The sequence below is a fragment of the Cibotium barometz genome, chromosome 6 (assembly GCF_041138505.1).
Source record: "Cibotium barometz isolate CiBa-2024 chromosome 6, ASM4113850v1, whole genome shotgun sequence".
NCBI lineage: Eukaryota > Viridiplantae > Streptophyta > Polypodiopsida > Cyatheales > Cibotiaceae > Cibotium > Cibotium barometz.
Genome location: NC_141051.1, coordinates 42021758 through 42049264, shown reverse-complemented (window position 1 = coordinate 42049264; position 27507 = coordinate 42021758). Strand labels below are relative to the sequence as shown.

General features: G+C 47.8%; 1 protein-coding gene across 3 annotated transcripts in view; it reads left to right on the top strand.

The window, feature by feature from the left end:
- The first annotated feature begins 6740 nt into the window (after window positions 1-6740).
- LOC147637766 (serine/threonine-protein kinase GRIK1-like) overlaps window positions 6741-27507 on the top strand; it is a 44935-nt gene continuing 24168 nt past the window's right edge. For 2 of the 3 annotated variants that reach the window (XR_015266086.1, XR_015266085.1), the window contains exon 1: window positions 6747-7722. Coding sequence is in view for 1 of the 3 variants with exons in the window: in XM_086799584.1 (XP_086655710.1) it covers window positions 7354-7722 (369 nt within the window). In the remaining 2 variants the exon portion in view is untranslated. Of the gene's footprint in view, window positions 7723-27507 lie in introns of all 3 variants that reach the window. The other variant, XM_086799584.1, reaches the window with a different exon arrangement.

Here is a 27507-nt window from a genome sequence, read left to right as displayed (position 1 = left end):
TTGGGGTCATCGTCACCCAAAATGACTGCATATGTACAATCAAAAGCGACACTTCATATAGTGCATGCATAAAACTTGTATAAACACATGCATGTAAAAGCATTTAAAGAGCCACTGAGTGGTTAAGTCTTTGAAAGAGCCTTTAAATTGATAACCAACACCATAAAGACATGCATGTAAAAGCATTTAAAGAGCCTAGCATGGCAAGATTAATAGGCCTTTACGAGCTTCCAAAATCTCTTTCGTGCTTGGTTGTATGTTTAATAGGCCACTAAGAGATAAAGACTCACCATTGAAAGGGCCTTTACGACCTTCCAAAATCTCTTTCATATAGCCACATTCCCCCCATTATTGGACTCAATCCGCCATGGACGGTTAAATTTTTTGAGTATTCTACTAGTCAAGAGTTAAAACCGGGATATGAAGATCCGCGATCTCGAGTTAACCTTTCAGAAAGAGATCGACGCTCTTAGATCATCCCTTCAGTTAATTGAAGCCAAAAGTGGAGAACTAGAATGGAAATTGACATGCTGAACGATAAACATGCTAAAGAAGGTGCAAGGAGAGATTCAACAATCCTTTTATGAAACTAAGGTTGAGTTTAGACAATTCTAGTGGTGGTGGCAAAAATTCACGCATTGAAAAGCCATGTCACCATGGGTTTGAAGAGATTTTACTTTTGGTTTCAAAGGTTGAATGAGTGGAGGACACCTCGTCCTTCTCACAAAAATGCAACATGGCGTTGCAGTTGGTAGGGTTTAAATTGAGAACCCACAATACATGGGCAATAGCTCTAACCACTTGGGCTATACCCATTTGTTGGAGAGAACATCGTCAAATAACTTTTCTTTTTCGTCGACGCTGTGTATATGGACAATGACTCTAACCACTTGGGCTATACCCATGAGTTGGAGAGAACATCGTCAAATAATTTTTCTTTTTCGTCGACGCTGATGGCACGGAAGTGGTAAAGCTGTCTACGCCCTTATAGCATGCCACACTTCCACACACGCATGCAAACACACCAGAACACCAGACCAAAGAGCATGAACAAGACTCATATTTCAGAAAGGACCTTGACCTTTACAGAGGTGGATATCCCAAAATATCCCAGACACCAGCTACACCAAGAAGCCCTCTCCAGCTCCTGGTCGCTCCAAAATCCCTTCGCTCCTCGCTTCTCTGCAGCAGCCCTCTTCACTCTCTGCTCTGCTCCTCAGCAGATGACTCTCTGCTACACCACCAGCTCACTGCCAGTCGGAACCACCTATCACCACGGCAGCCCCCAACTTTTTCCCTGTCTCTTCAGAATTACCTGCCAGCACTTCGTCTCTTGCCCTATTTCGCCTATGGGGCAGCATACACCCACTCCTATCCTCTGAGACTTCTCCTCCAGCCGACTTGCCTCCTCAGCAACCCAAACCAAAAGCTCTTCGACCAGCACCTCCAGCTCACTTTCATCGCTAGTCTCTGCACACTGCCTTCACCACTCGCTGCACCTTATACTTCAGCCTGTCTCTGCACACTGCCTTCACCACTCGCTGCACCTTATACTTCAGTCTGTCACCTTAACACCCGCTCACACTCGAACATTGTCAGCCTGTTTTACTATCCCAATCACCACCTTTGCATTTCTGCACACACTTACGGCTGCAGTCACCAGCCCATAAGTCCTTTGATGCCAACCTATCCTCTTACGTTGGCGTCCACTACACCAACTTTACTGCGCTCCTGGCTGCGCACGTCCCAGCTCTTGCAGCTCGCCACACGATGGTCCCTTCAAACCCACGCTCGCCTGGATCTGTGGGCTGTAGCAAGCCACCACACAAGCACCAACGTGGCTCTCTTCCCGTTGGCTCCCAGCCGTCTCTCCAACACTCAACGACTCCGCCTCTGGCACTCACACCGGAACCGCCTTCTGTCGAGCACACACAGAGGTGGCCTCCTGCCCCCCTCGCTTGGCTATCCTCTCTCACTTCATCCAGCTGCGCTGACTGCTGCAGCCCACACACAAAACACACCCCGGGGGCCTCTCTTCTCGTCGCTCCTCACCGTCTTTACGCCTGCACGCCCTCAGTCCTCTCCAGAAGAATCTAGCTGGCGGGCATTCCAACCTCCACGTCACTTTTCCAGAAGGCCACCTTCACCATTTATTTATCTTATTTAATTTTGAAAAATGGCCACCATATTGCTTTCACACCAATGCCCATGGCTGCATGGCCCCTCATTACTTTTTCTGCCCTTCCTTCATGCTTCCACATACTTTCAATGGGACCTTCCAAGTGCCCACTTGTATTTTGACGTGCCCGCACAAATCAAATGGCCGCGCACAAATACGAGCCATCGAACAACTGATACTGCCTTCAGCAACTATGTTCCGAACGAGCCTGTGCTTCCAGAATCCCAACATTGTTCTCTGCACATACACTTCCATCAAGCCCCATGCTTGATTGCCGCATCAACAACGCCCACACTGAGTTAATGGGTGCTCCCATGACCTTATCACAACACGAACAACACTCATGTACACATGTACAAGTTGAGTTTGAGGTTCCCACAAAACATCACACATATTTAGCAACCCCTTTCTTCTGCTGAGACATTTATGTCCAGCAGCTGCTCAATCAGAAACCACTCATCCCCCTGGATCAAACAAAAACCTCGGTGCATCTACCTTCCAATCCCTCAAGCCTTCCCTTCCATCAAATAGCCATTGATAGATCCTGTCATAGCCTTCCACTTCCAGCAACCCCCTTTGCTTTTTGTACATGGCCTCATCACCATCCACTGTCACACTTCCTCCTCCAGACCAGCTCTCATAACCTTGTGATGGAGACCACCACTCCTTTCCTCTACTCCCCTCTGACATATTTGACTGCCACTCATAATCATGCACTGAAATAACACACATCTCATCATCAACTCCCACCTTATGGTCACCCAATTTGCAGCCCACATCACTGGCTTCCAACTCTCCCTCTGGACAACCTGCCAGACTCGAACTATAACCAAACTGCTCATCCATATACTGAGCATCCACATGCGGTGTGTCCACCATACACTCACTTCCCTTCAGCCCATCAACATCACACACAGCAACCTCATGCACTGTAGACTCATCATTGTCGCTTTCCTGCAGTTTCTCCAGCTTCAAGACCATTGGCGATCCTCCAAGATTCTCTACATCTTGCACAGGCATCCCTACCAAGTCTAAGCTCCCCAAACTCCCAAGCAAAGCACCTTGGTCCCCCTGACCAACAACAATAGTCTCACTTGCATCCTCACCACTGACAACCACCAACTCATTCTCTTGGGCATGACAAGGAACACACACCTTTTGATCAGCATCCACACCTGCGAAATCTCTCACACCATCAACCAAAGGAGCATCCAGCTCACCATCAGTCACACCACCACTCTCTTCTTGCTGCACAACTGGCATGCAAGCAATCTTCTCCAAGGAATCCAACTTCAACATCATCCCCAGTGCACTATCAAGTACACTGTCCAGCTCACCATCCACACTCTCACAACAACAGGCTGCAATATCCAACTCATCACCTAGATCATCCACTTGCACTTCATCCACAGCATCTTCATTAGTAACACCTTGATCATCACTCCCCACCTTGACTGGTTGAAGTACTGGCACCTGCAAGTCATTACTCTTCTCTAAATCAAAGAGATCATCCAAGCCATATCCATACTCAAACTCATCAGGCTCCTCAGCACTAGCATCACTCTCACAATCCACAGCACCATCAATACTTCCATCCTTCTCCTCCTCACCTTCTGAAGGCTCTTTAGGGCTGATTCCAGAAACCTCACCCTTCTTCATTCCCATCAGGCTAACCTGTCCCATATCTTGCTCTGCAACTGTGACCTTATGGACCTCACAAACACTGGGCTGAATTGCCACCATACTAGGGTCCATCACCCTATCACTCATTCCCATAGGCAATTGATATATGCCACCATTAGCTTTGGCTGGTCTCTCACATTGTGGACTAATATGGACCCACTCACCACAATTCCGGCATTGCACATCACACAGATATCCTCTCTCTCTTCCAATATCTGCTGAATTTCCTCCAGAACCAGATGATGCATCAGGCTTTCTTCCCATATCACCTATGCCTCTTCCTCTTCCTGTAGACTCTATCCAATTCACACTTAAAGACTTCATGAGCTCCACTGCATCATGAACTTCCCTCTTCAAAGAGTCCTCCTGTTTAGGAACAACAGCAGCTTTTCTTCCAGGATGCATACCGTCAATCTCTGGCACCTTCACAAACCTCCTCAGCTCTTCCCGCATTCCCAACTGCCTCAAACGTTTCACCTTCCACTCCTTTTCACGAGCAACTCTGACAGCCTCCTCAAAGCTATCCAGGTTCTTCAGCTCCACCTTCAGACGGATTGTTGGCTCCAGACCAGCCACAAATCGCTCCCTCTTTATCATCTGCGGGGGTACTTCAGGAATCAGAGCCTCGCACCATAGACTCCACAGTCTACCAAACTCTATCAGATACTGATCCACGTCCTGACCATCCTTCTGTTGAATGTTACACAACTCTTTCCACACCTCATTCAGACTCTTCACATGGACAAATTGTGCCAAAAATGCAGCTCTGACTACACGGTATTCAGGATCCTGTCGATGAACATTCCTGTGTGCAGTCACAAACATCTGTAACCATACTTTTGCATCACCCTGCAAGCAATAAGCCAAAATTCAAGAAAGGATCTCCGGGGTTGCTCTGTCTTTCATCAAAGTTGTAAACTCCATCTTCTCCAGAAACCTGGTTGCATTTTCCTGTGGCAATCCCCAATACTCTGCAAAATCCTGAGCCATTTTAAAACTTTCTTCACACAGCCCTGTTCTCTTTCACACAGCCCTGTTCTCTTTCACAAACCAGAGGAAATCTGTTCCTCTGTGGAGGCACCAAAAAGTGATGGCATGGAAGCGGTAAAGCTGTCTACGCCCTTATAGCATGCCACACTTCCACACATGCATGCAAACACACCAGAACACCAGACCAAAGAGCATGAACAAGACTCATATTTCAGAAAGGACCTTGACCTTTACAGAGGTGGATATCCCAAAATATCCCAGACACCAGCTACACCAAGCACCCGCTCGCAAATAGCCCTCTCCAGCTCCTGGTCGCTCCAAAATCCCTTCGCTCCTCGCTTCTCTGCAGCAACCCTCTTCACTCTCTGCTCTGCTCCTCAGCAGATGACTCTCTGCTACACCACCAGCTCACTGCCAGTCGGAACCACCTATCACCACGGCAGCCCCCAACTTTTTCCCTGTCTCTTCAGAATTACCTGCCAGCACTTCGTCTCTTGCCCTATTTCACCTATGGGGCAGCATACACCCACTCCTATCCTCTGAGACTTCTCCTCCAGCCGACTTGCCTCCTCAGCAACCCAAACCAAAAGCTCTTCGACCAGCACCTCCAGCTCACTTTCATCGCTAGTCTCTGCACACTGCCTTCACCACTCGCTGCACCTTATACTTCAGCCTGTCACCTTAACACCCGCTCACACTCGAACATTGTCAGCCTGTTTTACTGTCCCAATCACCACCTTTGCATTTCTGCACACACTTACGGCTGTAGTCACCAGCCCATAAGTCCTTTGATGCCAACCTGTCCTCTTACGTTGGCGTCCACTACACCAGCTTTACTGCGCTCCTGGCTGCGCACGTCCCAGCTCTTGCAGCTCGCCACACGATGGTCCCTTCAAACCCACACTCGCCTGGATCTGTGGGGCTGCAGCAAGCCACCACACAAGCACCAACGTGGCTCTCTTCCCGTTGGCTCCCAGCCGTCTCTCCAACACTCAACGACTCCGCCTCTGGCACTCACACCGAAACCGCCTTCTGTCGAGCACACACAGAGGTGGCTTCCCGCCCCCCTCGCTTGGCTATCCTCTCTCACTTCGTCCAGCTGCCCCGACTGCTGCAGCCCACACACAAAACACACCCCGGGGGACTCTCTTCTCGCCGCTCCTCACCGTCTTTACGCCTGCACGCCCTCAGTCCTCTCCAGAAGCATCTAGCTGGTAGGCATTCCAACCTCCATGTCACTTTTCCAGAAGGCCACCTTCACCATTTATTTATCTTATTTAATTTTGAAAAATGGCCACCATATTGCTTTCACACCAATGCCCATGGCTGCATGGCCCCTCATTACTTTTTCTGCCCTTCCTTCATGCTTCCACATACTTTCAATGGGACCTTCCAAGTGCCCACTTGTATTTTGACGTGCCCGCACAAATCAAATGGCCGCGCACAAATACGAGCCATTGAACAACTGATACTGCCTTCAGCAACTATGTTCCGAACGAGCCTGTGCTTCCAGAATCCCAACATTGTTCTCTGCACATACACTTCCATCAAGCCCCATGCTTGATTGCCGCATCCACAACGCCCACACTGAGTTAATGGGTGCTCCCATGACCTTATCACAACACGAACAACACTCATGTACACATGTACAAGTTGAGTTTGAGGTTCCCACAAAACATCACACAACGCTGTGTGCATGACCCATTTGCAAGGGGAGACGATACCTTTTCTATCGTAACTCTCTAAATCCAACCCAAGATACACTTACATTTATGTGTATGTATATATTATACATATTCACACACAACACATACTTGCACATCTATTTTTTATATTTATGTGTGTATGTGTGTGTGTGTGTATATATATATATATATATATGTTGCATATTTGTAGAAACGTATTTGTATGTATGTATATGTATCCAGTCGCGGAGCGACTTTAAGTAGGGCAATAGCAGGGTCTTAAAGGGATCGGCTTCATCCATCGACATAGCCAACCAGGGCTTCCGAAAGCAGTTGCAACAAGGCTTCATTGTCTGTTAGGAAACAAAGGCAAGCTCAGGTATGCGGGCTATGGCCTGATCAGGGTTCAGAAACCGTAATTAAGCAGTGAAACCCCAATTATCAGGCTCTGCGGGTCCGAGACAATGTGGCAAATGCAGCTGCGAAGGTCTTCCTTACCAGTAGGGTGCCATCACTGCAATCGCGATCCATCTGCAAAAGTGTGCTCTCTGTCTGGCCCTCCTTCTTTTCCAGAGACAAGGGTTTTGGCTGGCTCAAGCCAGCAATGGCGTTTTTCAAAATGACAGTTTGACTTGGGCTTCGAGAAGCCCAAGTGGTAAATATGTGATCAAGCGGAGATCAATCAGAGATCAAGCAGATATTAATCCGAGATTAAGCAACTATTAAACAGGGATTTAAGCAGATATATATTATGCAGAGATCAAGGAGGGTTTAAGAGGAGATTAAGCAGCGACCAAGTAGTAAATTGCTTGATTTATGGACTGCTGTAGCTGCTTTGAGTTCTTCCGGCGCCGTAAGGAGGACACACGATCAGAGCCCAGGTCTTTTACCCCATCCTTCATCAAGCGCCTCTCGCAGGAGCGTTTGCTGGGGTACAAGCTCGAAGACAATGAAAATTCAATCCCCAAAACCTCAAAGCAGCACAAGTCCGTTGTCCCCATCAACTGGTACAGGCCTTCCTATGTCATCAAGGATGCCTCTGATGCAAGTAATGGCATCAGCAGCCACGGAATCATGCATGACAAATTTAAAGGATTGAAGACCACAAGCTTCCCAGATGCTGCAGATGGGGGTCTCACACGCAGGTCACCTGTGAAAATGACTTATCGTGCAGTTCGCTCCGAGGTACTGCTGACTATACTGCCTGAAATTCATAGTGGGATTTAAAGCTTTTTCTTTTCTCTTTACAATTCGTTTTCAAGTGATTAACGAGGGGAGGGGGTATGTGGAGCTGCCTATTACTTCTATTTTTAAATTTTTTTAAAGCATAGAGTATGTGTGGATCTGTGTTCTATGGATGTAGAGGTGCCAAAGGTCATCTTTAATAACTTTATTTAGCTCACATTTGCTTTCTATGAACTGTGCACGTGTTATATTAAAGCAACAAGTTAGTCAATACGGCCCAGAAAGGTGCTTCATACATCAAGGTTGGTGTGATGAGGGTGTCAAAGAGCCAACTCTTCGTCTTGGGCTCCTAGAAATGGGCTTGGAAGCACTGTCGCTCAAAGCTACATATCCTTGTGTCACTCTAATGTGATGCTATTGTCGCCAAGGTAAAGTAGGTTAACACATATGATGGGACAATCTCCATTGGGGCTCCCCTATATGTGAAGCTCAATCTGGATGTGTAGGGGCGGGAGGTGTTGAAAACCATGACCTTGGTTTTACCAAGGTTAACAGTGAGATCTTGCTGTGTATAGAAAACCTGAAGAGCATCCAGGTCTCTCTGAAGCCCCTAGGCTGAATTGGATATGAGCACAATGTCATCTGTGTAGAGTAGGAGGGGAATGAGCATGCCTGCAATTGGGGCGCGTGGCCTGCCTAATTTGTCAATGAAGCTTGAGATCTCATCAATGTAACCGCCAAAGAGAGTGGGTGATAAAGAGCAGCCTGGCTTCACCCCAATAGTACTCGAGATCTCTTGTGACATCCGTGTTGGGGCTCTCACCCGTCCTGTTGATTGACTCATAAAGAGTGTCACGATTGTGACTAAATCTTTCTAATTACTCGAGTCTTAATTACTCTTAATAATTGAAAGGACACCAAGGAAGGGTCACACCTTGTCACATGGGTCATCACCAAAGGACACCTCTGCCCAAAGAGACATATCTATTGATCAAAGAGACATCTCTACGTCCAAAGGACATAACTATTCATTCAAGTGTCACACCTTTGTCGGCTAGTGCCTTGAGTGCAAACACACACTAGTGGGGAGGAGAGGGAGAGAGATGATAATCAACAAGAGAATTAGCACAAGAGTAAAGGGATTGTGGGAGTACAAGATGTAGTGGAAAGCATAAATTCATTATAGAAGTAGGTCCTTTTTATAGGAGAGGCCTCATTACATATTCTAAGCATATGCTAGATGTAATGCCACCGCATATGCTAAATATGATTCCACCACATATGCTTAGTATGATGCCATCACATATGCCAAATATGATGCCACCACATATGCCTTTTAAGAGGCTGTTGCTACACAAGAGACTTATACATATTAGCGGTTGTTCACACACATTGGAATCGCTTTATTTAAGGCCTACATTTAGTGCCAGTTTACTCAACCACCTAGCACTTGTACATTAAAAGTACTAAGTGTACTATGTACTATAATTTATGGGCTTGTACACACTATAAGGGTGGGCATAGTGCCTTTACCCCAACAACCTCCCACTTAAAGGCAAAGTGCCCTTAAATGAAGGAAAAGAAAAATCAGCATGTACATGATAATATACAAGGCCATATCAAGGCTGAAACTGGCCTCATCCAATGCCCATCAAGTGTCTGCAATGAGCAAACCGCTCCGGAGGCAAACTTTTTGTCAACAGATCAGCCGGGTTGTCATCCATATGAATCTTAACAAGCTGAATTTGCTTGTTCTCTATCACCTCTCTGATGAAGTGATACTTCACATCCACATGCTTCGTCTTACCAGTTGAATGGGAGTTAGGGTTAGAGTTCATGTGGGAGACATACACAGAGAAACAAGAGGGAGAGTGAGAGAGAGAGAGTTGTGGGGATAAGTCAACTCATGGGAATGAGTGTGTGACTCCCCTATCACACATGTATATTGCACTAGTACACATAGTGCACTTAGTACATTAAAAGTACGAAGTGTACTATGTACTATAACTTATGGGCTTGTACACACTATAAGGGTGGGCATAGTGCCTTTACCCCAACACAAACCCCCGCAGAGCATCATACATGAGACTCTCGAGGAGGAGAAACGCAGGAAGGATAGGGCCCTCCATGTGCGAGTACGGGGGCTACAGGCGGGGGCTTCCCCAAAGGAGGATGCCATGTCACGATTGTGACTAACTCTCTTAATCTCTCCTTAATTACTCCTTAATCCCTTATTAACTCAAAGGACACCTGTGAAGGGTCACACCCTTACACATGGGTCACTATCAAAGGGCACATCTATTCATTAAAAGACACACCCCTAAGTCCAAAGGACATAACTGTTGACTCAAGAGCCACACCCCTTCCCAGGGATGTGTCTCTTCACTTGTACCTTTTCGGCCTCTGTTTAAGAAAGGCCCCTGTCTCAATGCAAATAACTCAATCTTTCTATCAGCATTTGTCTTATGTTTATTAATTAAGTCTTAATCATGTTGATAAAGCTATAAAAGCTTTACAGTGGTATCAGAGCAAAAAAATTTTTCCTACCCGTGGATTGTGAAGCCCATACCCTCTCCGCGGCACTCCCTCGTCCACCCCTCTTCTCGGTGTTGTATGGAAGCAATGGAGCGATGGTGGACTTGGCGTAAAGCTTTGCCCATGGTGATGTAAAATATTTATTTCTTTTTTTCCCGTGGGTTTTGCGGGCCACTTAGCCTCTTCACTCGGCGTTCTCCCCCCTCGACAACCCACACGTGTGTTGTATGGGAGTTATGGAGCAATGGCAGATCTGGCGTAACACCCCCCTCCTTGCTTCGTTCGCTACAAGCTATGTGCCCCCTCCTCGCTATGTGCAACTGCCGGTCCTGAGCGCCCCTAGCTGCTGAGTATCGACTGCTCCCCCCTCCTCGCTTCGTGCGCTACAGGCTGTGAGCCCCTCGTTTGATTCATGCATCTCCCGCAGAGCTCCTCGCCGCCGAATAGTGACTGCCCACCACCTCTTCGCTTTGCTGGCGGCGCCCCTACGAAGCGGCGCACCTTTTCCCTCTAGACGGCTACGCGATCCAGGCCGTCAACTTTATACACACACAAAAAAAAAGCCTTATAATTTAAGGCTTATACTTAAGCCTTCCATACACGTGGCCTCAACCAGCCACGTGAGCAGCCGGCAGCCAGCACCCAACGGTAACCCGACCAGCGCAAGGCAACCGCCAACCTGACTTGCGCAAAGAAACCCAGCAGCGACCAGCGCTAAGCAAAAAAAAAAAAAGGGAGGGAGAACCCAACGGCCAGCGACCAGCGCTACGCCAAAAAAAAAAAAAAGGAGAACCCAACGGCCAGCCGACCAGCGCATTTATTTATTTTTTTTTAACCTTCAATTTACCTTACGGGTTCCTACGAAACGGCGCCTGCCTTGGTCTTCTGCGCGCCAACTTGCTGCCGCCTCCCTTCCTCGAAGGCACCCTTCTTCATTGCTAGGCTCCTGCGGTCTATGTTGGTGTTTGGACCAGCCACGTGTAGTTGGTGTTCTCCGTGGCTTGACGGTTACTACCTTGGTGCTTCTTCTCCAGCAATACTATTTATTATGGCAACCTCCTTCAGGTGTGATCTTTCCATTTTCTTGAGTATACACATTTCATATAATGTGGAGTATTAACATATCAATAACCCGCCATTTCACTCCTTTGCGGGCTCTCCACTCCTCCAGGGCCAATACCCCTTTTTACGGGATCAAAAGCACCTCTCCGATCACGTGGACACACACTACCCTCTTCTCCGACAGCTTATGGCAGAGGAAACCTATGACTCCTTCTCAGTCCATAGTGCCCTCTCCTACCCATGTCTCTCCACCAGCCCCAGCCCCTGTTCCAGTGAGTGTGCCCCCCTTTTTCTAGCCCACTCATTACCGCATTCAGATAGCCACACCGACTTCTCACCTCCGAGAATTCGACGTGTGGGTGATCCGTGTTCGTACTTCTGCACAGGATCTGGATCATTATTGTTTTATACTCAAGCGTCATCCTTATCTGGGCGCTATCCTCCCCGAGTGTAGCATCATTTTTCATGAATATTGCACTTATTCTGAGGACATTCATCCATCTTCATTCACGGTGCGCCCCTCTACACCGCAGTATACACCCTTGACACCAGTAGCTGCCCCTACTCCTGTACCTTCATCTCCAGTAGCAGACTCTCGTACGAGCCCAGTCCCAAAGGATCGCCCTTACTATACTGGATGGTCTATAGCCGCTTCACCAGTACGTAGCCTCTCCTCTCGGGATTTCCAGATGCCGCACCCTCCAGCCGATGGTTCTTACTAGAGCTCAGCAGCGTCATCAACAGCAAAAACCCCCAGAGCCTCATCACCCTGAAGCCTCTACATCAACATCTCCTCTCATGGCAGAACCTGTTGACATACCAGCCCCTCCGGAATGGCAATCAGCTTTGCAGCAACTCCAACAGCAGTTCCAATAGCAACTCCAGGAGTCTATGGCATCCTTGGCCTCTCAGATCCAGCAGCTCCACACGGATCGCCACTCCTACACAAGTTCCGTACCAGCAGCAGATGTTTCACAACAATACCAGCAGACGAAGACGTCATTCCTTCCGAGGTAGAAGGCGACGACCTTAAAACTCTTTATCGTCTTTTACAAGCCAGTAAAACAAAGAAATTGGAAATTAAACCCCCTGACTCTTATGGTGGTCAGCGCAATAAGCGCATCTTAGACCAATGGCTCTACAAACTGCAGTTATACTTTGAAACCATGACCCTTTCTGACTCCAAAAAGGTGATTTTTGCCGTATCCCTCCTCAAAGACACTACTTTATTATGGTGGTAAGGACGACAGCACGCTGGAAAAACGGTTAGAACGTGGGAAAAATTCGAGCGGGTCCTCCGTAAGCAAGTCATACCTGCCAATGCGGATTTCCAAGCCCGTACTCGCTTACGCCATTTGGACCAAACTGGTTCCTTGGCCTCTTATATCTCCCAGTTCACCAACTTGATACTGGAGATTGATTCTGTCCCCAGCAGACAAACTTCATGCCTTCGTTGAAGGACTTAACCCCACACTGCGTGCCGATGTTCAGAAATATAACCTTGTCGATCTTGCCGATGCCATACGATATGCCGAGCGCGTTGCAGACATTAATTCTCGAAATTCGGCCTCTTCCGGTCAAGCTAATGACTTTCAGAAAGCCAATGGATCTCGTATGAGCCGAGATACTCGCAGAGAGTCATCTGGCTCTTCTACCTCCCGGCCTAATCCCCAATGGAATACTTCTCAACACCCTCGCCGATCAGAAGGATCGTCCTCTTTTCGGTTCCGATGTTCTCACTCCTTCCAACCACGCAGTTCGGATCGTGGACGGGACCACAGACGTGACCAATCTCGAAATCCTCGACCTTCTACTGTTCCTTTTGGACGGGATCAACAAAAGACAAGATTGTGCACAATTTGTAATGGACCTCATCGATGGTTTGAGTGCCCCAAAAGACCAACCCATCGACAGAATACTAATGCTGAACCCCCCATTTCTGCGGAGAAACCCCTAGTTGCTAACAAAGGAAAGCGTGCAGTTAATCACCATGCTATTGCACATGCTTCAGTAATTACCGCTACTGCTACAACACAAACTGCCTCTTCACCGTTGCCTCAGCGGTCTACTCAGGTTTTGGTTCTTCAAGGTTCTATTTCCAGTCACCCTATTCAGGTGCTCATTGACAGTGGGTGTTCTCATAATTTTGTGGGAACCACCTTGACTCAGAGATTGAAGATTCGGACTTCTCCAAGTACGGTTGTTTATTGCTGATGGTTCCACATCCTCGTGTACACCATTGCCAAACACCTCTCCTTTCGAATTCAGCACTATCGTGACAAATTGGATTTCCAAGTCATGAATTTGGCACATTATGATATGATCCTTGGTCAAGAATGGCTGTATCAATATGATCCCCTGATCAGTTTCTGGAACCATTCTATACAATTTGCTCAAAATGGTATGCTTGTGGCTCTCGAAGGAATCAGAGACCAACCCTTTCAGCTCTTCAAGTGAAACGGTGGGTCCGCAAGAGTGGTTGTTCCTCAGCACTTTTAATGGTCTATTCAGCCAACGACCCTCCCGAGGACATAGATACAAAGGTGATGTATCTCAGGCAACCTTTCTTTGCTCCATACTTGGATCTTTTTCCTCAGGAGCTTCCTGCGGTTCTCCCACCTCGTCGACCAGTCGACCATGCTATTGATATTCTTCCTGGCAGTGCTCCACCTACTCGTGCTCCATATCGAGTTTCTTTTACGGAATCTCAAGAGATACAGCGACAACTTACTGAACTTTTGGAGAAAGGACATATTCGACCAAGTAAAAGCCCTTTTGGAGCTCCAGTGCTTTTGGTAAAAAAGAAGGATAAGTCTATGCGTCTTTGCATCGACTATCATGCCCTTAATAAGTTAACTATCAAGAATAAGTATCCTCTTCCACGCATTGATGAATTGTTTGATCAATTGTTCCATGCAAAGGTCTTCTCCAAAATTGATGTTGAGTCTGGATATCATCAAATTCGCATTCGCGAAGGTGATGAATATAAGACAGCTTTTCGCACAAAATATGGTCATTACGAGTATTTGGTCATGCCATTCGGGTTAACCAATGCCCTTGCAACATTTATGAGTCTGATGCATGATCTTTTTCGTCCTTTTTTAGACAAGTTCGTCATTATTTATCTTGACGACATCCTGGTGTTCAGTCGTAATATGGAAGACCACAAGGCACATCTTAAGATTGTTTTCCAGGTGCTTCGAGACAATGCTCTTTATATTAATCCAGGCAAAAGTGAATTCTTCAAGACATCCTTGGAAAACCTTGGACATGTTGTTTCACCAGACGGTATTTCCGTGGATCCAAAGAAAATACAGGTTATTGTCAATTGGCCAACTCCCACAAACATCCATGATGTTTGTTCTTTTCTGGGACTTGCCAACTTCTATCACACAAAGGTTCATCGATTTTCCGAAATAGCTGCTCCTCTCACCGAACTTCTAAAGTCCGCTCTTGCATTCCAATGGTCTGAAGCCGCAACACAAGCTGTAAACTTTGGATCTCGATCCGAAACTATAGATTTTGGCAATCCATGAAGTTTGAAGATATACTTTATAAATAGTACTGCAATATCTGAAGCTTGGGCTGCTTTCTTGCACGGGATGAAATGTGCCATTTTAGAAAATCTATCAACCACCACAAGAATCTGTGTATTGCCTTTAGAAGAACATGGCAATGAAGTGATAAAATCCAAACTAATACTTTCCCAGCGTTCATTGGAAACTGGAAGTGGTTGAAGAAAACCAGCTGGAACTTGTCTACTAGCTTTCATACGTTGGCATGAGAGACACGCTGTAACAAACTTAATAACATCTTGCTTCATTTGAGGCCAATAGTATGTAGCTGTCAAAAGACGATAAGTCTTGTTGATGCCTGGGTGTGGAGCATAAGTGACCTCGTGATGTTCTTTCACCAATACTCTTCGAACATGAGTATCATGAGGTACACAAATACGGTCCTGATAATATAATAAACCATCCACTAATATATGCTCCATAAATCTTTAAGTCGGAAGGTGTTGCATTCTAAGAATTGAGAATTCGAAATGCATTTCCAAAATCACGATCTGTTGAATAACGGTCCTTGAAACTTTGAGGTATATCCATTTCAACTGTAGAAATAGCCAAGACTGAAGCTGACAGCATACGACTGAGGGCATCCGCAACCACATTGGTAAGACCAGGAACATACTCAATTGTCCATATGAAAATTGGCTAAGAATTCGACCCAACGTGCTTGCCTAGCATTCATAACTAGCTGCGTGAAGATATATTTCAAAGAATGATGATCTGTTTTTACCACTGAATCTGCACCAAGGAGATAATGTTTCCATGCACGATAGGCATGAACAATAGCTAAAAATTCCTTGTCATATACCGGATATCTTCCTTGAATTGCAGAGTGCTTATGACTGTCAAAGGCAATAGCACGTCCTTGTTGCATTAAGACAGCACCAGTGGTAATATCAGAAGCATCCGTGTAAACATCAAAGGGGAGAGTAGGGTCTGGAATAGCCATGACAGGAGTTGTTGTCAAAGGACATTTTTGGACTTCGATAGGTCTCGTTGAGGTCAATGCATTCTTTCTGGCGAAAGGCTTGCACAATAAGCCGGGCTTTGTACTTGTCCAAGGTATCATCGGCTTTAAATTTGGTGCGAAAGATCCATTTGGTTCCAGTGACCTTCTTATGTCGAGGGCGATCCACAAAGGACCACATGCCATTACAGTCAATGCTTTCGAGTTCTTATTCCATAGCCTCTTTCCAGGCTGGATGTTTGATAGCATCTTTCCACGATGTTGGCTCATCATGCACCACATAGTCTTCGAAAAAAACAGAGGCAAATGAGACACGAGGAGTGAGCCTGGTGGACCGACGAGGACCGTCCAAGGAAGTATCATGGGGAAGCATGCCAGAATAGAGTAGAGAGAGAGAGAAATGAAATGAAATGAAATGTTATATTAACGTCTTCAAAAGGCCATAATGACCTATGAGACCAAAAGTTACATCATGGTGGATCGGATACAATGTCTGGATAAAAAACCCCAGAAAATGAAAAATAAAGATGATACTACTGGCACCTAGAAAATGAAACTGGAACTGGAAGGTACACTATGGAGGTACCTCCATCTCATAATATGTGCCGCATCGGACACTGGCGGATCTCCTCAATATCCTCTGTGGTCAGCACCCTGACTGGGTGTCCCGCATGCCTCGCAAGAATAATCCGAATCTGCCGCTGCAACCTCCGTCTATGCTGGGATGCCCTCCTCCGTAGTCGTGGGCGTCTGGACCACCCAAGCTCAATCGCACGATCAATCAGTGTACCCCTGGTGTGGGCGGTATCCATGTCCTGCTGCTGCTGTGGTCCATCTGGCGCAGTGATGGCTGGACTAAAGAAGTCTGTAATGTGCCTCTGAGTCTGGCTCTCTGTGCGCCTAAGCAGGCTATCTCTATGTCTCCGCAGCTCAAGCAAGAACAATCCCAAACACCTCTGGTCCTGGTACCCCATGACTCTGGAAAGTGGTCCAAAACCCTCTCTGAATAAACAGTGGAAACGACCACGTATCTCATAGTATGCAGTACAATGGCATATATAATGCAGCTCTGTCTCTGGCTCCCTATGGCATACTCGGCATATCCTGGCCTCAGCTGGTATACCTCTATATCGGCCAATCTCAATCTCAAGCTGGTGTGAGGATGTGCGAATCTGACCAATAGCACATCGTACTGCATGAGACAAGTGTACATCCATGTAACTGGGTCTGATCACAAAACCATCTGCTGTGAGCTAAAGAAAATGCTCTCTGTAGAAAGCCATCTTTGTGCCCAGCTCCTCAGTCGGCTGTATCCATGTCCTCCTAATGTCCAGCTGAACTAAATCCTGACGAATGAGTCTGGTAATCTCTGTCCGTGTAAGAGTGAGAGAGGGTGCCTCCAGAGAATATTGGAAGGGAGGCAATCTGTCCATGCTAAAACCATGTGCCTGGAACCAAGATGTCATCTGTCCATACCAACAAGCCGTGTCTCCCTGTAAAGCTAATTGTCGGGAGGACTCCAGGGCGAGGCGTGCATATCTGTCTCGGGGGAGATCCCACAAGCCATGTATGTAGGAGACTGATCTCGTAAGAGCCTCAATCACCAGAGGGGCAGCCGCCAGCTCTACTCGAATAATCTCATGAGGTACCACAGCCTTGGCTCTAATAAGCCTAGCAATCATAGATACCAAAGGCCTCTCCATACCTCTCCACCCGCCTGCGCTGTGATGGCCCACTGAAGGTCCCCATATCTGCACTCCATAAAGCATAGCTGATGTCACTAGAGTGTCAAAAAGCCAGAGTTTCGTTCGAGGTTCCTGAAACTGAACCTGCGAACACATCCTCTCCAAACCACCCAGGGCTGCATGTGCTCTAGTCAATCTAGTCTCTGCTGCTCTCCTCATCGAACACACTGGCCCACTGAATACTACCCCAAGATATGTATATGCATCTGTATACTCCACAATCTCCTGCCCATATGTAAATGTGGAAGCTGATCGCCTAACCCACTGTGGCGTGGTGTTAAACACCATAACCTTGGTTTTGCCAAGGTTGACAGACAATCCACTATCATGTGCAAACTCATGTAAAGCATCCAGATGACGCTGCATACCCTCAGGGGAGTCAGAGATCAACACAATATCATCAGCATATAACAATAGTGGGATCCATGTACCTGCTAGCTGGGCTCCTCTGTCCCCCAATCTCTCAATGTAGTCAGAAGCCTCATCCACATACATACCAAACAGTGAAGGAGATAACGGGCAACCTTGCTTCACTCCTATAGTGGAGTGAACCAAAGTAGAGACCCCTTCTGGGGTGCGTACCTGTCCTGCAACTGATCTGTATAAAGCCATAATTCCCCATATGAGCTCTGTGGGTACCCCCATCTCCTGTAATCGCCTCATCAATCTGGCTCTGGGCACTGTATCAAATGCTTTGCGGAAGTCCACAAAGCTACAATAAATCCGTCGCCCATGCGACCTGCCCTCCTCAATAATGGCCCGCAAAGTCAAGATGTGGTCAAGAGTAGAGAAGCCTCTCCTGAACCCTGCCTGTCCCTCTGCTCGAATGCCAACTCTCTCTGCCCATCTACTCAACTGCTGCTCAAGAATGGATGCATACAATCGTGCTAGTGTGTGACCAATCATAATAGTGCGATAATTCCCTGGCTGCATAGGGTCCCCTGACTTGAAGATAGGCACGATGGTGGACCTACTCCAAGTCTCGGGTAAGCCTTCGCACATAGCACGATTGAACATCACTGCTAGAAGCTCTGCCAGCATGTCTCTCGCATGAATAAAGTGCTCAGCAACCAATCCATCGTGATCATATGCTCTCCCAGTCTTCATCCTATTAATGGCCTTCCTTACCATCTCTGCGGTAAAGAAAGTACATGTCTGTGGGCATGGTGCTGGCGGGTCAGGAAAAGGTGTCTGTCCAGGAACTGTATATAGAGATGCTGCATAACTACCCCAGACCTCTGTAGAAGTGATGGCCAAAGCAGGGGAGGACTCATGAAACAGACGCCAAGCCTCCCTCGAATCCTGGCTCAAGAACAGCTGGTATAATTCCTGCTCTAGCTGAGCAAGGAAGGCCCGCTTCTTCCTTCGCACAAGGCGTCGGAAGGCAATACGTGACTGTCGGTGAGTAGTGACTCCCAAAGCAACCTCCCGCTGCAGTCCGGCTCTGGTCTCTCTGCACTCCTCATCATACCAGCTGTTCTGGGGCATACATCTAGAATGTTGTCTCTGTCCAGGCTGAGTATGTGGATATGCCTCTCTCGCTGCATCATGTAAAGTCTCTGTCAGTATATGGGTCAACTCCTCCAAAGGTCTCCCTGGCTCCTCTGTGTACAGACGTCTATAAATCCCATCTGTGTAGACAGCATCAGTCTCTGAGGTAAAAGTATATCGAGTGTGATCTGCCCCTCGTGTCCTCTGAGCTGTGGTAAAGTGAAAAGAGATAGTCAATGTCAACAATGCATGATCCACTACTACCCCAATGGGCCGAGATCCAACTGTGAAGTCCTCAATGCATGAAACAAAGCTGGGCATAGCCATAACATAATCCACTGTGCTAGCACCATGTCTATGTGGAAAGCAAGTATATCCAGCTGCTGACGGAAACCTCTGCAAGCCATTAAGTATGGCCAACCCATGCGTAGTCCCCATATCTACCAAATATCTCCCATACTCTGTGCACTCCACATCCTGTGAGCGTCTGTCTAATCCCATATCCAGAGTGTCCAACTCTCTCAGCATCTCCTCCGAGGTATCATAAAAGGCTGTCTGGCGGTTGCCTGTCCGGGCATTAAAGTCCCCTAACAGGATGATGTCTCCATCCCTAGAGAACTCCCATATGTCATCATCTAGCACAGAGAAAGGAGACTGCCCTCTAGGTGCTGCATATGTCGATGTACTAGGAGCAAAATAGCATATGGCAATATACAGGAATCTGCCTGTGTCGGCCCTCAGTCTCACCCACATATATCTGGCCTGATCATCTCTCCGAACTGTGTAGAAGCGGTTGCAGCTCCTCCCTGAAAAGAACTGCCACCCCTCCTGATCCTCTACTACTGTGTACCGATCTCGTCCCTACTCTGCAAGCTGTCTCCCATCTGTATCCTGTCACTTGTGGCATCATCTGACCAGGGGCCTGGTGAGTCTCCGAGTAGAAGACTATATCTCTATCTCTAAAGCTGTCCTCAAAGGCACCTACATCAAGTCTGAGGGATCCATTGCAGTTCCAGGCTGCCAGCTTTAATTTGGTCCCATAGGTCTCGCACCGTCATGTAGAGTTTTTCTCTTGCCGCTCTAATCTCTGGCATGACTTCCTTCATATGTGCAAGCTGTGAAAGAGTAAGATCATCACCAAGAAAAATGCCTGTATTCTTTAAAGTGGGTCATCTCTTCAAGAACTCCTTCTTCGCCTCAATAGAAGGGAAGCGAAGTATGAGAGCTCTTTCCTTTGATGTTTCCCCGTTGCCTCCGCTTTTTTTGCCCACTCTCCAGGCTTTTGCGTGTGTCGGACTGTCAATCCCCATCAACACCATAAGCTCTTTCACCTCCTCTTCAACTTTATCCCCATCTTTAAGGCCGGTAATCCTCACATGCAAAGCACGTGTACGTCTTCGCTGTTCCTCTTCCAAAGTCATGTTAATGATTGTAGGTGTAGGGGTTGTTATCTCCTTACCTTTACCCTTCTTGGCGACCTCTATCCACTTCTCCGCTTCATCCATCTTCTTTTGCGTCTTGGTGATGACTTCCACCCATGAGGAAGTCTTTGCTTCTTGTTGCTTCTCTTCTTCCTTAATTGCCCGTACTTGTTCCTTGATAACCTTGAGCTCTTCTATCATGGATGGCTGAATTTCACCTTCTTCAAGTCCACCATTTGCCTTGGCCTCTGCAAGCTCCCTCTGAAGAGCTGAAATTACGCCTTTGAACGTGTTGACTTCCCCGTGAAGGTCTTTGACTTCCGCTATGAGGTCCTCCTTCTCCTCTTTCCACCGCTTACCCTCATTGAATACCATTTGGAGAAAGTTTGCTTTCTCCTTCCACCATCCCTCCATCTCTACCTTCCATTCCTTCATTTCCTTTTCCACATTTGTTATCCTCTTGTTTGTGACCATAAAGGTCGCCTTCGTCGGGTTGCGCAAAGGGGAAGCCATGGAAGAAGCGAGAGAGAGAGAGTTATGCTGCTGCCTTGGGGGCCTGAGCAAGGGTGGGCGGGGAAGGGTGGGCGACCAGAGCAATGCCAGCAGACCTGTGCGGCGTACAACGAACAGGGCAGCAGGCGGGAGGGAAGGTGGCGGCGGCGAGCAGGCGGCGAGCAGGGGAGGCGGCGGACAGGGAAGGGCGGCGGAAGCGAGCAGGGCGAACAGCAGGCGGCGCTAACAGGGGCTGCTCGCAGGCGGCGCTAACAGGGCGGCGGAAGCGATGAGGGTGGCGGCGGCGGACAGGGAAGGGCGGCGGAAGCGAGAGAGCTGTGTTAACAGGCGACGAGCAGGTTCGCAGGGGCAGGCGAACAGGCGAATAGCGAAGAGAGAGAGAGAGGCGGCGAGCAGGCGGGTGAGCAGAGGGCTGGGAAGAGAGAGAGAGAGAGAGCACGCGCCAAGAAACTGAGAGGGCTGGGAAGAGAGAGAGAGAGAGAGAGAGAGAGAGAGAGAGAGAGCTGGAAAATCAGTATATTAATATGGTACAAAAAGGTACCTAGTTCTACAGCCATAGGCTGCCTTCATGAAAAGGAGGAAACACCCCAAAATAGTCCTAATGCTGAACCCACTCCCTAGTGGAGTGAATGAATCAATCAATGAGCACACATGCCTTTATATAGGCTCTTGGACACTTGAAGTGCTGGCCGACGGCTGGTCGGCCAGCCGACTGGACTATATATCCTCAAGCGTTGATGCACCTGCAGGAGCCGACAGCCCTATGGTACAGCCGACTGTCCTGCCATGTCTTCCATTGTCCTTCTCCAAGTCCACACTTGCCAAATCTGCACAACATGCTCCTAAATTCTGGTTCTATTCTGATCATCCCTTGTTTATGTTGTTGCCTCCTTAGGGTTAGCCCCGTGAGAAGTGTGTACATGTGTGTGCACATGACATGGTCGATGTCGAATGAGCAGAGAGGGTTGTTGTCCCAACGACGTGTAGCAGAGAGGGCTGCTGTCCCAACTGTGTGTAGAAGATGTAAAACGCTGAAGTATTGTAGATGTAGGTTGCTGTAGAGACAAGTGTGTAGTACCACTCCTGGGAAGAAGCACAAGTGCTGCTGATCCAGAGGAGGTGGCCGACAGCAAAAACTGCAGGTATGGAGAGATATGCAGCCAATATGGTGGCATCACATCTCGCATATGCTTAGAATATGTAACGAGGTCTCTCCTATAAAAAGGACCTACTTCTATAATGAATTTATGCTTTCCACTACATCTTGTACTCCCACAATCCCTTTACTCTTGTGTTGATTCTCTTGTTGATTATCATCTCTCTCCCTCTTCTCCCCACTAGTATGTGGTTGCACTCAAGGCACTAGCCAACATTTGATATCAGAGCCGGAGCTCCTGCAGCCCGTGGAGTTCCACGCACAGATTCCGCCGCCATCTCAAAGCCCACTGCCGCCGTGCGCCGCCACTCCAGAGCCAATCGCCACCGTTCAGAGCCATCTGCCGCCATCTCAAAGCCCGCTACCACCGGCCAATCAGGCGACGCTAGTGCCCAGCGCCACCTCCGCCAACCAATTGGGCGGAGCCACTATAGCCAATGCCACCTCCGCCTCTCTGGCGCCTTCGCTACTATGTTTGCCGCCTGCACCCAATTCCGCCACTTCGGCCTACTCTGCAAGGGCCTCGGCTCGCTGCCCACCCACATCACCAGCTCCATCTCGGTCCTATTCTCTAGCCTTGTCTATTTGAGGGAAAGAGGGAAGATAACGATCAACTCACACCAGCATCTTCCTCATAGAGGTAAACGAATTTGGGGCTTTCTTTTTCATACATTTTTTTTACAAATTCAAGGCCTCTATGCTGCGTATTTGGAGATTCTTGTTCGTAAGGGGAGGTTTTCTAAGGTGGAAGCATCCATAGGTACTCTTGTTCCTATGCACTACTCCCAGAGTCTTGTGTTAGCTCATTCAAGTATACACCTTGTTTTTGGTATACTTCAGCAATCACACCTTCAATCTCGTCGTATCCCAGTGCCTTGTGTGCACACTCTCGTAACTCTCTTTTTCTCAGATTTTCCCAAGAGCTCACATCAAAAGGTGGGCTTTCCTGTTCCTAGTTCTCTCTCCAACTTTAAGAAATCTCATACTACTGTGAGGATGTCGCAAAGAGCTGCTTCCACTGAACTTTTCGGGTTTGGTGCACTCATGACGACTGAAGATCGGCTTGATGGTCCCAACTACTCATGATGGAGTTGCATGTTGAAGAATCTCTTAATTGCCAAGGGGCTATGGGAGATTGTCACAAGGCAAGAGCCTCATCCTGCTACACCAACTCCTGGCACCTCGACATCAAGGGCAAATCAGACTGTGGCATAAGTTGTGTCATACATTACAACACCACTTCCGGGACCCACTGAAGACCAAAGACGGTGGGATACCCGTGATGCTCAAGCAATGGCTATGATTGCTCTTTCAGACCAGTGCTCAATTGTACCTCACATCCGCTTCTACAGCTCTGCAAGGGCTACCTGGGTGGTCCACGAGACCATGTTCCAGTCCCGTAATGAAGAACGAGTCATGTACTTGATGCAAGAGCTAGACGACTTGACCATGAACGAAGGTGATTCCATTGCAAATCATCTTACCAAGGTAACATACCTAAAAGAACAGCTGCTGAATATAGATGAGGTAGTTGATAGCAAAAAATTAGTCCCCACCATTCTTAACTCCTTACCTAAGTCTTATCAGAGTTTCCATACTTCTCTGAATCTCTCTATGAGAGGAGGAGGCAATCCTATATCCTTCGAGGAGTTGGTTGGAATACTTCTCCAAGAGGATCAGACAAGGAAGAACAGATCCACAGGTGATGCAAGCAAAAGAGACCAACCCTACTTCTCCAGGGACAAAGGCAAAGTGAACTCGTCACAGGGAGACATCAAGAAGAAGAAAGGAAAGTGTCACTATTACCACAAGCCAAGGCACTACATCGAAGAGTGTCGAAAGAGGCTTGCAAAGCTGAAAGTTGATAAAGACTCTGCAAACTCTGCTTCCTCCTCTCTCTCTCACTCTCCCTCTTGTTTCCCTGTGTATGTCTCCCACATGAACTCTAACCCTAACTCCCATTCAGTTTGTGCTTCTTCACCACCTCCACCCAATCTTTCTTCGTGGTCTGCAGTTCTTCCTGTAGCTTATCACTTGCAGCTATCAACTGCTCCAAGTCAGTCGTTAAACCCTCCTGAATATTCAGTTTCCCTTCCTCCACTGTGTGGTCCTTGACCGTAGCCTTTAGGGCTTCCATTTCTGCCCGGAGCTCCCCTATCATTGGGGCAGCTTCTGGCATTCCTGTTTGTTGCAGTTGGGTCTCTTTCAACATCTGAATCACCTCTTCCTGGTGGTTCACTTGGGCTGTCAGTTCTTCAATCCTGTTGTTCTTTCCTTGTATCTCCTTGCGGAGGCCTTCCAACTGTTTTTCATGTTGGTTCAGGACCCTGTCTAGCACCTTCTTTTGTTCGCCCAGTAATTTCTTGGTGTTGTCCTCCACTGTCTTGATGTATGCCTCCAGCTCCTGTAGGTTCATTGTGTTATTTCCCCTAGTTGCTGCCTTGGGGGCCTGAGCAGGGGCAGGTGGAAAGAGGAAAGGCGGAACACGAGCAGGGCGGGTGGAAAAGGGGAAGGCAGAACACGCAGTGAGTGAGTGGAACTGCGCTGAGCAAGGGTGGCACAGCAGCAGCGCTGCCAACACGGGTGCGCAGTGTAAGCAGGGCAGCAGTGAACAGCGCGCAAGAGAGAGAGAGAGAGAGAGAGAGAGAGAGAGAGAGAGAGAGAGAGAGAGAGAGAGAGAGAGAGATGAAATGAAATGAAATGATATATTAATGTCTTCAAAAGACCCAAGGGGTCTATGATACCAAAATGATGTGGACATAGTGTTCATGGATGAAATAAGAAAAAGCAACAATAAACTAAAACTGAAAAACAGAAAGCTAAGATCTCAGACTTTGAGATTATAAAAATGTAGATCCTACTATGCCAGGTATAGGGTACAATAAATGATGGGATATCGAAGAGCTGAATAAAAACAATCAATCAACCCTATATGTCAGGCATGGGCCCATCCAAGATGTCCATATCATGGGTGATACAAGAAGGACATCTAGCTCTGTGGAGTGTGCGTGCCCAATCTGACGTGACTCCCATGGGCCTATTGCGAGGTGGCATTGTGGTATAGGCTCCCGTATCCACTGTGATGGGCTCTGGTGCCTCCCTATCCACTGCTCTAGGTAGGAAAAAACTGGTGATGGGCAAGGATCTCTGAGTAGTGACTCTCTGTGTCGGCTAAGCTCTAGTAGGAAGAGTCCAAGGCACCTATGATCTGGGTACTCTATGATCTGGGATAAGGGTCCAAAGTCCTCTTTGAATAGACAGTGAAATCTCCCTCTGATCTCATAGTAGACTGGGCACTGGCAAACATAGAAGAGAGAGAGAGAGAGAGAGAGAGAGAGAGAGAAAGCTGTATTAACGTCTACTAGAGGCTGAACTTGACCTATGAGACAAATCAATGTACAATTGTCAATGTCTTCTGGATGTCCAGAAAAAAAGGGACAAAATGAACATGAAATAAAGTATGAAAGTACTGAGCTAGTGGGGGGGGGTTATGGATGGAGCGCTACTGCTAGAGGCTCAGTATGCAACCTATATGCGTAGGGTATACAAGAATGCAATGCAGATCTGTCTAGCTCCAACCAATACCATAATGGGGGTGTAATATGTGATCCATAGGCGATGGCGAGGCAAAAATACCTCGGAGCATGATCTCCGGGTGCGAGTGTAAGTGAGCTAGCCGCTCTTGGATATGGTGCTGATGTCGAGCCCGTATCTTTGTGATCTCCCTCTGATGTAGTCTGGGAGTCTGGTAGCCTGGTGCTCTCGGTCTCCGTCTGGCTCGGAGGTCTGCTGCGCGCTGAAGTGTAACCCCCTCCTATGTCAGGGTAGGCACTGGGATAGATCTCTGGAAGAAATCAATGAGCTGGAGCTGTCGCCCACCTCTCCTTGTGGTATGAGTCCGTATCAGTGTCTCTCTGTGGCGTTGTGTCTCTAACAAGAACTGGCCAAATCTGCACTGATCCGGCAGAGTGAGGGATGTCCACTGAAGATGGTGGTGTAACTCTCTCTAATGACACTATATGCTCTGCATCTGCATACATAATGTTCCTCACTCTCAACCTCCTCCTGGCATAGTCTGCATATCCTCTCTGTTCTGGGGATCCATGCTGCCCTACCTGCCTCAATCTCAAGCTGGTGTGATGACACTCTGAGCTGGCAATCGCCACTTGGGCACTGTGAGGCATGTACACATCCATGTATCCAGGTCTCTGTATGAATCCATCCGTTGAGATACGCATAAACTGATCTCTGTAGTATAGCATCTTCGGCGGTAGAGGCTGACTGGGTGTAATCCAAGTCTCTTAGAGTGTATTGCTGCCATAAATCCTGCCGAAGGACTCTGTTCCTCTCACTGTGAGAGAGCTGGATGTGTGGTGCATGTATATCATACTGGAAAGGTGGCAGGTGATCTATGTTGAGACCATACTGAGTGAGCCACTGTATCATCTGTGAATACCATGATTTCCTATCTCCACTCTCTGCGAGCTGCCTGGACGCCTCAAAAGCTCTATGTGAGAGTCGATCTGATGGCATATCTCTGATCCTCTGCATGAAGCACATCGTCTGGAAGAGGGCCTCTACTAGCATAGGAGGTGCAGCAAACTCCGTCCGGACAATGTCATGTGGGACGGAGGGTTTGCTGCAGATCATCAGTGAGAGCATGAGAATCTGAGGCCTCTCTATCTGAGACCATGTGGAGGTGGCGAGCCCAGGTGCCCATACTGCTGCAGCATACATCAAAGCAGGGGTGACTACTGTGTCAAACAACCACCCCTTCGTGCGGGGCTCCTGGAAGTGTGCCTAGTGACACTGTCTCTCTAGCATGGCCAGAGTTGCATACCCTCGTGTGAGTCTATCCCTGGCTGCCTGTGCCATAGTAAATCTTCGTGGCGAAGTCGTAAATGTAATCCCCAGGTACACATATGAGTCTACCACCTCTACTTGTCCTCCTGCTAGTGTAAAAATGGCCTGTCGTCGAACCGGCCCTGAGGTGTGGAAAATCATGGCCTTGGTTTTCCCAAGGTTCACTGTAAGCCCCCTCTGTGTGCAGAAGCCATCGAGTGCATGGAGATGGTGCTGTAGTCCCATCCGCGACTCAGAGACCAGAATAATATCATCTGCATATAGCATAATGCGGACTGTGGTACCTGAGATGTCTACCCCGTCCCCACCATCGTGACCAATGAAGTCAGCCACCTCATCGATGTATATCCCAAATAGTGTAGGAGAGAGTGGGCATCCTTGCTTCACACCTATGGTGCTAGCAATAACATCAGATAGCCCCCGGGGCATTGTATGTGCTCGAGGACCTGCTCATATAAAGCAT